Source organism: Mytilus edulis, chromosome 8, assembly GCF_963676685.1.
Source record: "Mytilus edulis chromosome 8, xbMytEdul2.2, whole genome shotgun sequence".
Lineage (NCBI taxonomy): Eukaryota > Metazoa > Mollusca > Bivalvia > Mytilida > Mytilidae > Mytilus > Mytilus edulis.
The window spans coordinates 62,998,558-63,010,485 of record NC_092351.1 but is presented as its reverse complement, the minus strand read 5'-3'; the positions used below and the strand labels follow the sequence as shown (position 1 = coordinate 63,010,485).

Below are 11,928 nucleotides of genomic sequence, written 5' to 3'. Positions count from 1 at the left end.
CGTGAGTATTTCTGTATTGGCCTTGTTATTGGTCCGAGGCTTGATGTATTGGCCTGAGACGAAGCCGAATGCTAATACAGCTGGCCGAGGATTAATAACAAGGCCAATGCAGAACTACACGTACAATGTAATAGTATCTTTATTAGTTAACTACAGTGTTACCATATATTTTTTTTTATTTCATTTCACAATTCACAAGAGATAAACATTTATTACTTATGCCATACTGAACGTTTCGGCTTGTTTGTGGTGAGTAAATGAAAACTGCGTCTTCCAAACGACAAAATTACTTTCAGTTTGTGTTTATCGTGACTTTCGATCTCAAAACTAGAGACGTTCCGAAATCCTGTATTGGCCGGATCAGAACTCGGCCAATAGAAGAAAAAAATATATTGACCGAGTTATTCTGTATTGGCCGAGTTGACACCTTTATGTTGGCGTTTGCATAGGCAGTTTTCATCATAGTAAGTCCAATAACAGTATTGGTAATTAATAATAGGTGTTATACACAGTATCAGATATATACACGTATAAGGGCGTTTTTCAATAAAAGCGTGACTTTCAGACCTAAAAAAAAAAAGGAAAATCAACTTAAAAAATTATAAAATTTAATTTCAGGAGTTATATTTTGAATACCTCTATTGTAGACCTGTTTGTAAACAAAAAGTGCAATCTTAGATACTCTTTAAAATGATATTTTTTTCATAATGTGTGTACTGTTTCATAGGGGTCAAAAACGAAACTGCTTCTAAACACACATATTTTTGAAATTTTAAATGTTTCCTATAGACATTCCAGTTTGTTTACTTGATATACTAGAAAAATCTCATTTTTTTCTTAATTGGAGAACCATTTTTTTATCGATAAAGATTAGACAGTACTTCACATATGAAGGTACAACTCATGTTACGTAGTGGACATTTTGGTGCGTTTCGTAGTTGACAAAACTATTTCGTTGTGGACAAAAAGATTCGTAGTTGACATCAACCCTATTCTATGTTAATAAAAACATAATAAAAATTACACGAAACTAACCCTTGTTATTTGTTTTGCACGAATATAATTGAAAAAAGAGTAAAAAAAAAAGACTGCATTGTAGTGGTAGTGTCCACTACGAAAAGTTTTTCTCCCATACTTGTTTTGTAGGTGACTTATTCACATGTTTTATTTTTTCCCCACAATCCCTATATTGCAATAGTAACAAGACTGATTGTATTCATCAAAGCATGTATTAAGCTGTACACTGGTATTTTTTTCATAATTTTAAAACCAGATACTGAAGGAGATTTGACACGTTTCGTAGTGGACATTAATAAAAATACGGTATCACTCTGGTCCATTTCATGTGATCAAATTTTCTTAATTTAATTGCCGTTATAAAAGCATCACTTCTTTTGTTAGACCCTAATGTTTATATCTCTTGCAAACAAAAATTACATTGATTTTATAAAAACTGTTTATTAGCAAAAATAACATATATTTCTACATTTTTTTACGATATTTTAGAGTATGAATGTAGAACAGGCGGTCTAGGGACATGCCAATTTGGTTGTTTTGGACCATTCAGGAATCAATATCTTATCAATCCCTCTAAAAAATAAACTGTATCTTTGCTTTAAAATTTTAAATCTAATTCAATGTACTGCCTGCACAAAAATTTACTTGCAAAGACCAAACACATTTTTTAAAAGTGGCTGGGACAAGAAAGTACGTTTTTATTGAAAAACGCCCATAAATGTACATTTTGTTTTATTTCGTCTAATATAACTTTGGTGTAAACATCCTATTGTTTCGTCTCAATAGTTGTGTTCAAGATTTTTATATAGATTTACTAGTATACAACTGTCACAACTTAGTCAAATCCAGTCAAAACCTCAAAAATATATTTCTGTGGGCCTTGTTCTAATTTATTACATTTCATTTGGGCCATGACCGGAAGTTAACTTTGACGTATAAAGCTGGCGGGGCTTGTCGAAATAATGTATGATGAACACGTAAATAAAAAGATAATATCAACTTTGATTTATTACATTTCATTTGAGCCAACGTCTAGTGGCGAACTTTGCCGTATAAAGCTAGGAAGGCTTGCCTAATGAATGTACGGTGGACACGTAAAAAAGTTATAATATCAACTTTGAACCCCTTCAATTCCCAGAAGGTTTAAACCCCCCAAATTTTTTTGAGTGGGCCCTGCTCCTATTTATTACCTTTTATATGAACCAGTGTCCGGTGGCGAATTGTGCCGTATGAAGCTGACGAGGCTTGCCGAAAGAATGTACCGTGGACACTTAAAACAAATGATAAGATCAACTTTGAACCTCTTCAATTCCAAGAAGGTTCAAACCCCCAACAAATTATATCAGTTGGTCCTGCTGTAACTTATTACCTTTCATTTGAGCCATGTCCGTTGGAAAATTTTGCCGTTAAAAGCGGGCGAGGCATGCCGAAAGAATGTATGCTAGACACTTAAAACAATAATAATATCAGCTTTAAACTCCTTCTATTCCCATAAGGTTTTACCAGATATTTGAGTGGGCCATGCTCTGGTTTATTACCTTTCATTTGAACCATTTCCGGTTGCAAACTTTGCCGTATAGAGCTGACGAAACTTACCGAAAGAATGCACCGTGGACACTTGAAAAAATATGATAAGATCAATTTTAAACTTCTTTAATTCCTAGAAGGTTCAAACCCCCAACAAATTATAGCAGTTGGCCCTGCTCTAAGTTATTACCTTTCATTGTAGCCAAATACGGTGACGAACTTTGCCGTATGGAGCCGGCGATGCTTGCCGAAAGAATGTACGGTGGACACGTAAATAAATAGATGATGTCAACTTTGAACACCTTCAATTCCCAGAAATCTGTAACCCCAAAATTATTATTTCAGAGGGCCATGCTGTAACTTATTACCTTCATTTGAGCCATGACCTGCAGCTAACTTTGCCGTATAGACCTGAGGAGGCTTGTGAAAAGAATGTACGATGGACAGGGGAAAAAAATGATTAGATCAACTAAGAACCCCTTCAATTCCAAGAAGGTTCTGACCCCTAAAAAATCATTTCAGTGGGCCATGCTCTATTTGTTACCTTCAATTAAACAAGTATGTCCGGTGGCAAACTTTGCCGTAAAGAACTGGCGAGGCTTGCCGAAAGAATGTACGATGGACACGTAAAAAAGTAGATGATAGCAATGATCTTCAATTCCCAGAAGGTTCTAACCCGCAAACAAATATAACAACAAAATGGTCTTCTTATCGAAAAGTTTGTCATTCGTGTCGTCTTTTTGCATACCTCTCAAATAAGAAATACTATCTAGATTATATATAGCTATGATGTCTAGAATGTAAACTTGGTAATAAGGCAAATCGACATTGTTTTACTGTTATCTTTGCGTTTGCATAAAAAAAATTTGGGATAACCTCACCCGTCAAAACACATAAAACTTCGCATTTCGCGCCTCAATTTCAGTTTTTACTACAACTATTAAAAGTGTGTGTCTTCCTTCTGGTGACAGGGTCTGAATGCATCGTTAGACCTCGGGCTGATTTATATACAAAATAAATAAAGTGTCCAGTTCAAAAGTTCGGGATGTTTGAATATACAACAACTTCCGGTCGTAATTGATTGGTTAATATTCGTCTAAGGTGAGGTCTAAGGAGAGTGCACCATTCAATGCATGGTAAATAATTTCAACACTATAGATTTCTTTATGGAGTCATGAGTTGTTTTGTTGAGAGGATAAGGTTGCTATCGATCATTTACTCTTAAACTACAGTCTTATCGCAGCTTGCAGTTCAGGAATAATTTTATGCCGCTGTATATCATTTTTATTGCTTTACGTATACATGTATAACCGCCGTTTTTTTGTGTTTTAACTGTTATGCATTTGTCATATCGGGCCCATATACATGTATGGCTGGCTATATATGCTAAGTAAATATTCTAGTAATTAAGGCCTTACGATGCTGCCCTTTATTTGCTATCACCTACGTAATCTGGTCTCTGGTGGATTGTTGCCTTTTCTTACTACCATATTAAAGATATCTGACTGGTTAATATATGTTACAAAGGTGTAATGGTACTATTAGAGTAGATTTGATACGAAGTGTTTTAACAGTATATATAAATTATGTTCTTTTTTTACCGGATCCGATTCGGTGGTGTAACATCTTACAAAGTCTATCCAAATTATTTTTCACTCACTGCAACTTTGAGATGAAGAACAGCAATAAAAGCGCTATTCCTTTGATATTTATGTGGTTTTTTTTGTTTGTTGTTGCTGTGGATGCTTAAGATATACTGGTGTATATATATATATATATATTAACGTATGTATGACAAGGTATTCATCGCTCATCAACTTTTTGTTTACCGAATACGTAATGAATATGAACAATGTGCGCACACACAAATTGCAACGATACCGGGCTTGTATATAGTTTAGTACTCCAGACGTGAGTTGTGTCTACAACATAATTTTCTTCTCGTTCGACAAGATGTATCGCATATAGCTGACACCGCTCGATCTTCTATTTATTAAATGTTTTAGATTTATATGTTCTATTTTTCTGCAATAAACTCAATCACTTTTACTTTGCTATGACATTTTATTTGTATAACTCCTTATGATAGCTATCTTTTCTTCACGGGTTATCAGTAACCTACAACAAATTTAAAAAATGCAATTAATTATATTAATATTATTATATTTGTCAGTGTTTGTGCATCTCGAGATAGATTTACAATGTTAAACGAAACAAAAAAGTATCTGAACCATCCGCAGAACTCTGGTAGTAATCTCCTTACAAATTATACTAGCTACATTTTTTTTGTAGATCTCCTTATCATGTTTAGAGCATACTTTACTATTAAAAAAAACTCGTTTTATTTGTCTTGTGCTTTCTTTTCTTCATTCAAAACTAGAGGCTCTTAAGAGCCGGTGTCGCTCACCTTGGTCTATGTGCATATTAAACAAAGGACACAGATGGATTCATGACAAAATTGTGTTTTAGTGATGGTGATGTGTTTGTAGATCTTACTTTACTGAACATTCTTGCTTCTTACAATTATCTCAATTCATAATGAACTTGGCCCATTAGTTACAGAGGAAAATATTTTGTTAAAATTTACAAAAATTTACAAAATTTACTAAATTATTAAAAATTGACTATAAAGGGCAACTGACCTTTTTGATCATGTTTACTTGTTTGTGGATCTTACTTTGCTGAACATTATTGCTGTTTACAGTTTATCTCTATCTATAATAATATTCAAGATAATAACCAAAAACAGCAAAATTTCCTTAAAAATTTCCAATTCAGGGGCAGCAACCCAACAACCAGTTGTCGGATTCATCTGAAAATTTCAGGGCAGATAGATCTTGACTTGCAAAACAATTTAACCCCTGTCTGAATTGCTCTTAATGCTTTGGTTTCAGAGTTATAAGCCAAAATCTACATTTTACCCCTATGATCTATTTTTAGCCATGGCGGCCATCTTGGTTGGTTGGCAGGGTCACCGCACACATTTTTTAAAACTAGATACCTCAATAATATTTATGGCCAAGTAAATTTGGACCAGTTGTTTTAGAGGAGAAGATTTTTGCAAAAGATTAGAAAACAATACGAAAAATTGGTAAAAAATGACTATAAAGGGCAATTATTCCGTAAGGGGTCAACTGACCATTTTAGTCATATTACCTTATTTGTAGATCTTGCTTTGCTGAACATTATTGCTGTTTACAGTTTATCTCTATCTATAATAATATTCAAGATAATAACCAAAAACAGCAAAATTTCCTTAAAAATTGTCAATTCAGGGACAGCAACCCAATAAACTGTTGTCCGATTCGTCTGAACATTTCAGGGCAGATAGATCTTTATCTGATAAAACATTTGCTCTAAATGCTTTGGTTTCAGAGTTATAAGCCAAAATCTACATTTTACTCCTATGTTCTATTTTTAGCCATGGCGGCCATCTTGGTTTGTTTGCCGAGTCACGCCAACACATTTTTTAAACTAGATACCCCAATGATGATTGTGGCTAAGTTTGGTTTAAGGCCCAGTTGTTTCAGAGAAGAAGATTTTTGTAAAAGCTAACGACGGACGACGACGACGACGACGCCGGACGACGATGACGACGGACGCCGGACGCAAAATGATGAGGAAAGCTCACTTGGCCCTTCGGGCCAGGTGAGCTAATAAACAAATAAAGGATCCATGCTATATAATACTATCATACCATTTTAAATAGAAGTGTATTTAATTCATTACAAAAATGCATAAGGATAATGCTATTGAAGCAAACTTACATAAATCGCTTTCACAAATGAACTGTACACTGTTGCTACACACTCCATTATGCCATTTTTTGTGTTGAGTGAGGAAAACACAAAGCGAATCGGTATCTGAAAGAAAATGAGATTCTTAGAAAACTAAGTCTGACCACGTGCACACAACTTGGTCCTACGTTATGAATAATTATATCATAGTAAAATGCAATCAATCATGGCAAATTGGAAATAACACGTTTTCTCCCATTTTTTTTTAGCTGGTTATCCTTTTTCTGACATCTTGACTTCTGTCACTGGCGTCAACATGATGATCGTAACTGCAATTACGATCATCCCAATATGGCAGACACAAATATAGGGATATTTTAGAAGGCTGATTTCTCCCTTTAACAGCTTATTTTCAGATTTGTTTTCTATCAAGAAAAGTCTTAATAAGCATTGCCATTGAATATGTTTTTCATAAATTATAGAAAAACAACCCGAAGAACGAAAATCGAGAATAAAAAAATCACGATGATGATCGTAACTTCGTCTATAGATGATCGTACTAACTTTGACTTGTTTTTATAAAAAGATGATCGTAACTCAAAATTTATGAATGTTTTGTTTTCACTAAATGAACACCCTATTTAGCAGTCACGAAAAAAAATATATCATGATTTTAAAATTAAACAAAGAATATATGAAAACCGCTATTATAAAAAGAAATAACATAAAGAGATTAGCAGACTTATATGCAAATGTCCTCAATATTATTTTTTTATGAGTAATTTAGTTATAACATTCAAAATAGATTTACGTTGATATGAAGTTGATATAAATATCATTTTCGTGATACAGTTTAAGAATACAGGCCAAAACTTTCACTCAATAAAGTAAAGGAAGGCATGAAGTTACATTATATTGATGACTTTCTATCGGTTTCAAATTAGTGCCTGGCCTTATTTTTTCATAATCAAACTATGACTATAAAACATTGCTAGACTACATAGCCGGACTTAGAGGGGGGTCAAGGTGCTCGCATCACCTTTTTTGTGGGGGAAATTTGGTTGATTGTATAGGGGATCAATGCAGCATGGGTTCGAATCCCGGCGAGGGAAGAACAAAAAAATTGCGAAAGCAAATTCACAGATCTAACATTGTTGGGTTGATGTTTAGACGAGTTAAATATAATTATTATATATATATAAATTTCACCAAAAACATGTTGACCTATGTTCTCTAAATGTTAGCACATAGTACACTTCATAAATGTGTAATGGATTGCATTGCTTCCTTAATTTTCAAGATCAGTTGTTTTCAACGAGAAACGCCGGCACATATAAGAAAGTTGATTGTGACTTACCATAAGATTGTGGATATCCTTTTTCGAAGCTTAAAAAGTCTGGTTTGGTGTTATCCTGGGTCCAGTAAAATTTTCCAATCTTTGCTTTCATGTCAATCCAAAAGCCGTTCACTACGTTGATAGTATAATGGTGAAAAAAGTAGAAGATTATTAAGGTAATTATATAAATATCAACATAAACAAAAGCAAAATTAAATTAAAAGATTTGTCATTTTTATTCTGTGCATTTTCAGCTACATGTAATTATACAAAAAGAATCTGGAAAAATTATGAAATTGATGTTACTGGATTGGTCTGATAATAAATAAAACAATACCGATACAAGATATAAGTATGGAATTTCTCAAAATAGAAATCAGTACTGTACATTAAAAACATAGAAGTATAGTATGTGATATCCTATAGCAACACTTAACATGGATTCCAAATATCAAGGCATGCACGGGCATTTCATAGATATTGATTATATATTTGTGGTTGATTGCAAAAAAAAAAAAATATTGCTGAAGTGGCATTATACATTATAATCAGTTGATATGAGTGCATACCATATATACTCTAAAGATATATAACGAAGTCCCATGACAATATCATCGCGTTTTGTTATTTAATTGAATTCTGGCCTAGAAAGACAGTTAAGACAGTTAGACAGCTTTTGTTTCATTCTATTGCGTTTTTTTTTAATGTTAATTGCAAAAATACTATAACCTAAAGCTATACACATTTCTATATTCTAGATAAATGATACGAAAAAAAGAAGATATGTTACGATTGCCAAAGTAGGCAACTATCCACGAGTGGACCAAATGACGTAAATGTTATGAACTATAATAGCACGGGGTATATTCAAAACGCTCCCTTTCCGATTTTGGAGGCACACACTTTCTAATATGACATAGAAAACATACAGAGAAGTTTGAACTTAATGTAGGTTGCTACAATCATAAAAAAAACCCAAACGAATCACCAATTTTCATGTACAATGTACGAAATTACAGTTGACGGAGCAAATCAAATAACCAGGTATCCAGTTTCATAATTTATTGCTTTTAGAATGATAAATGAAAGTAATTTATAAATATAAATTGTTTTATTTATACATAAATACAGCAAACAAACAATATTTGCAAACCGAAATAACATCACTTAAGTATTGTTTAAAACTTTGTTATTCTGGATTACGTATCAAAATTTAAACGCATGTCCGGTAAGATTTTATTGCTTAGCAGATTGCAACTAGATTAAGTTAGTATAACATTACTTCAACTATCTATTGCATTCTATTTTCCCGTAAAGTGTATTATCAATGTACCTCCAATACATCTCTAGGAATATGATTGGTTACAAGCGACCGCTTGGAAACCTGGGTATATTGAATATGCGGTTACAATGTAGTAGGCGTGGTCAGTTTTTATACACGGTTAGTATTGATACTTAGTAGTATGTCCAATTATAATGGAGAAAGAAACCAACAAGTTGAAGAAAAATCGTATAGACCAATAAAAGTAGGATTATTATGTTAAAGACTTGATCATTAGTCTAAATATCAAAAGCACATGTTATGAACTTCTGTAAGGGAGCTACCATTTGATTTTTATGGGAGGGGGTGGGGCTAGGATGAAAAATTTTGTCCTGCATTTTTTTTAGCTGTAATCTCTGTCCTGCCTTTTTATTTTTCACTCTGTTCGGTCCTGCCTTTTTATTTTTAGTTTATCCTGACTTTTTTTTACTCAAAACTCCTGTCCTGCCTATTTTTTTCAAATTTCATCTAATACGACAAATACGGCAATTATTTTGGATCAAAGCGCTCTAGGTGGAGACAAATATTTGCCGTTCTCATAATTAGCCGCACTTTCAAATTTGCGTTAAAAAACGGAGCAAACTAAATTAGTGACATGCTTAAACTACATGTATTTACCATAGCGTATTTAGATAGTTTTGAATGAATTTAAATGAGAATATACTATTTGTCTAATAACCCAAAAAATGCCTTATATCACAGTTATACCACATTTTAGCATCGTTTGTTTACGTTTCCTTGTTGTGATGATTTTCGGTTTCACAAGCGTGTATTTTCCCGTACAATTATATTATTACGTCATCGTTCTATGACGTCGGGCACCTCATTCATAAAAAAGCATATGACGTGGGAGTACGATCGGAACAGCTCTTGCAATATATTCATATTTTACCATGGGTGTGTACTCAAAGCGTTTGAATGACGTCATGTTAGAATACGATATATACAATGTATGCGGTTATTAAATTCCATATGGGATTCGAACTTTCTGACTCTCTATATATTATGATATAAGGTCACTGTTACATATGATACAAATTTCACATATATGTTAATGTTTGGAGAATAGTCGTACGATTTTAACAGCTATTATCGGACCACAGATGAATTATCACGTTGTGATTGGTTAAACGCCGTCACGTGGTGACCCCCTATGAGACCGTAAGGGGTTAGTAAGTTTCATATGGGGTTCATGACGCGTTAATGGCGACGTCATCTATTAATGCTGTTGTGTTTCATTGTTTATTTTTCAACAAAACGCCGCAGAAAAAGTCCAGCGTCCGATAAATTCGTTATACGGTTAACTACTGACCCCCTACGGATCCATAGAGGGTGAATAAAATTCATAGGGGACTCGGCCTCCGGCCTCACCCCCTATGGATTTTACTAACCCTCTATGGATCCGTAGGGGGTCAGTAAGGACCATATAACTTATATTATTTGTTTCTAAACCTAATACGTTCATGATTGACATATTCAATATGAATCAACCTGACGGTAATTGTATGAATTATAAACATACCTTTATTTCTTTGTATTCGATTTGAGTTATCGACTCTATTTTGAAGCCATCTTTCTTCTTCTTTATTGTCAATTTTCACCAATTTAGCATGAAATTCTTCACATCTTACCTGCAAAGGACAATGTATTGTAAAACACAATAATTTAATTTTGGATGTAACGTGTCTTCTGATTGGCTGACGTCGTTTTGTTTATCAGCCCATAGACATACTTTTGTCATGTGACCATGACGTCATCAACGTTTTTTCATGATTTACTCCGGTTTAAAATGGAATTAAGAATTTAATTTTAAGAAATGACTGTAATATTACGCGCGTTATACAGTGTGCACAACATTTTTTTAAGTTGTTTCTTCATAGAGAGAAACAATATTACAGTCATTCCTTAATTAAATCCATATTTGATTAAAAAAAATCAGAACAATAATTTAATAATTATGTTTATAAAAAAGGTTAAGTTAAACTTTGTATCTTTACAAAAACATTTAAGAGTGATAAAAATGCAAAATTATTTTGGCATCTAATTCAAAAATAGAGTAAATATTTATCTGGCCATCTTCTTTAAAACGAACTGTTAAAATATTCCACAACAATTTACATTTTTTTCTATTACTATATATCTGAATAAAACTATCCTTAAAATCCTACACGATATAGAAATTGTATATATCAAGCCTTCATAAAATTACCATATTGAATTTACCTTAGCATACTTCCATTGTGTGCCATATGTTGAAAAGTAATAGCAGTGTCCGTTGTATCTCTTCCATTGTCTCTCTGGAATATTTTAAGTATTGATTTGGGCTCGTTTCGTTGATTTTAGCTCATAACGATATTTGTATTAAGTTTTGTAACTTTTTGTTATTTTTTTATTTATATGTATGTTTTAAAGCTAAATTCAGACAAAACACTTATAAGAAGACATCTTGCCACATTCATATTCAGATTTTGATGACAATCTGTCATTCAGTATCACACATTTTAGATTGTGTTTGTTATTCGAATTCATGTTTTTAAACTTGACTCAAAGAAATTATGTACAAAAGCAGGCCCGTTTTATATCTTAATATCTATATGAAGTTGATAGTTGTACAACTTCAGACAAGCATCTACATGTACAAATGATGTATGACAGCAATAACAATTTATTGATCTCTGATCAGCTTCATTTTTTTTAGGCATTACATATCCTCCGTTATCTCGTATAACAAGAACATATGATAAAATATTTACCCTACGCATGCATTTTTACTCTGAATGAATTTCATCAACAGGGATGTGTTCCTCACATGATTACTCCTACACCAGCGACTCACATCATAAAAAAACTTACGAGTAAAAATATTTCCGAAGTCTATGAAATTTTAGTCTGTAGATTCTTTGTGAAAAGAGCTTTTATGCTGTAAAAAATATGACAACTGCATTCGACACTTTACATCTCGTGTGGTCTATGTTTTTTTTGGGAAAAAA

The 11,928-nt window shown here is 33.1% G+C and overlaps 1 protein-coding gene across 1 annotated transcript; it reads right to left on the bottom strand.

Annotated features, from left to right (window-relative positions):
- Nucleotides 1–4,588: 4,588 nt before the first annotated feature.
- LOC139484271 (hepatic lectin-like) lies at nt 4,589–11,467 on the bottom strand. Its single transcript, XM_071268006.1, has 6 exons — nt 11,389–11,467; nt 11,162–11,235; nt 10,461–10,569; nt 7,639–7,749; nt 6,312–6,407; nt 4,589–4,662 (listed from the first exon to the last, which is right to left on the bottom strand). The coding sequence occupies exons 1-6, from the start codon at nt 11,465–11,467 to the stop codon at nt 4,655–4,657; spliced, it is 477 nt and encodes a 158-aa protein (XP_071124107.1). The 3' UTR covers nt 4,589–4,654.
- Between the last annotated feature and the right edge of the window lie 461 nt (nt 11,468–11,928).

Coding starts and splice junctions, on each gene's coding strand:
- LOC139484271 (XM_071268006.1), bottom strand. CDS start 11,467: ATGAATTCGAATAACAAACACAATCTAAAATGTGTGATACTGAATGAC. Junction 11,236..11,388: donor AAAATCTGAATATGAATGTG/GCAAGATGTCTT, acceptor AAAATATTCCAG/AGAGACAATGGAAGAGATAC. Junction 7,750..10,460: donor TCGAATACAAAGAAATAAAG/GTATGTTTATAA, acceptor CTATCAACGTAG/TGAACGGCTTTTGGATTGAC.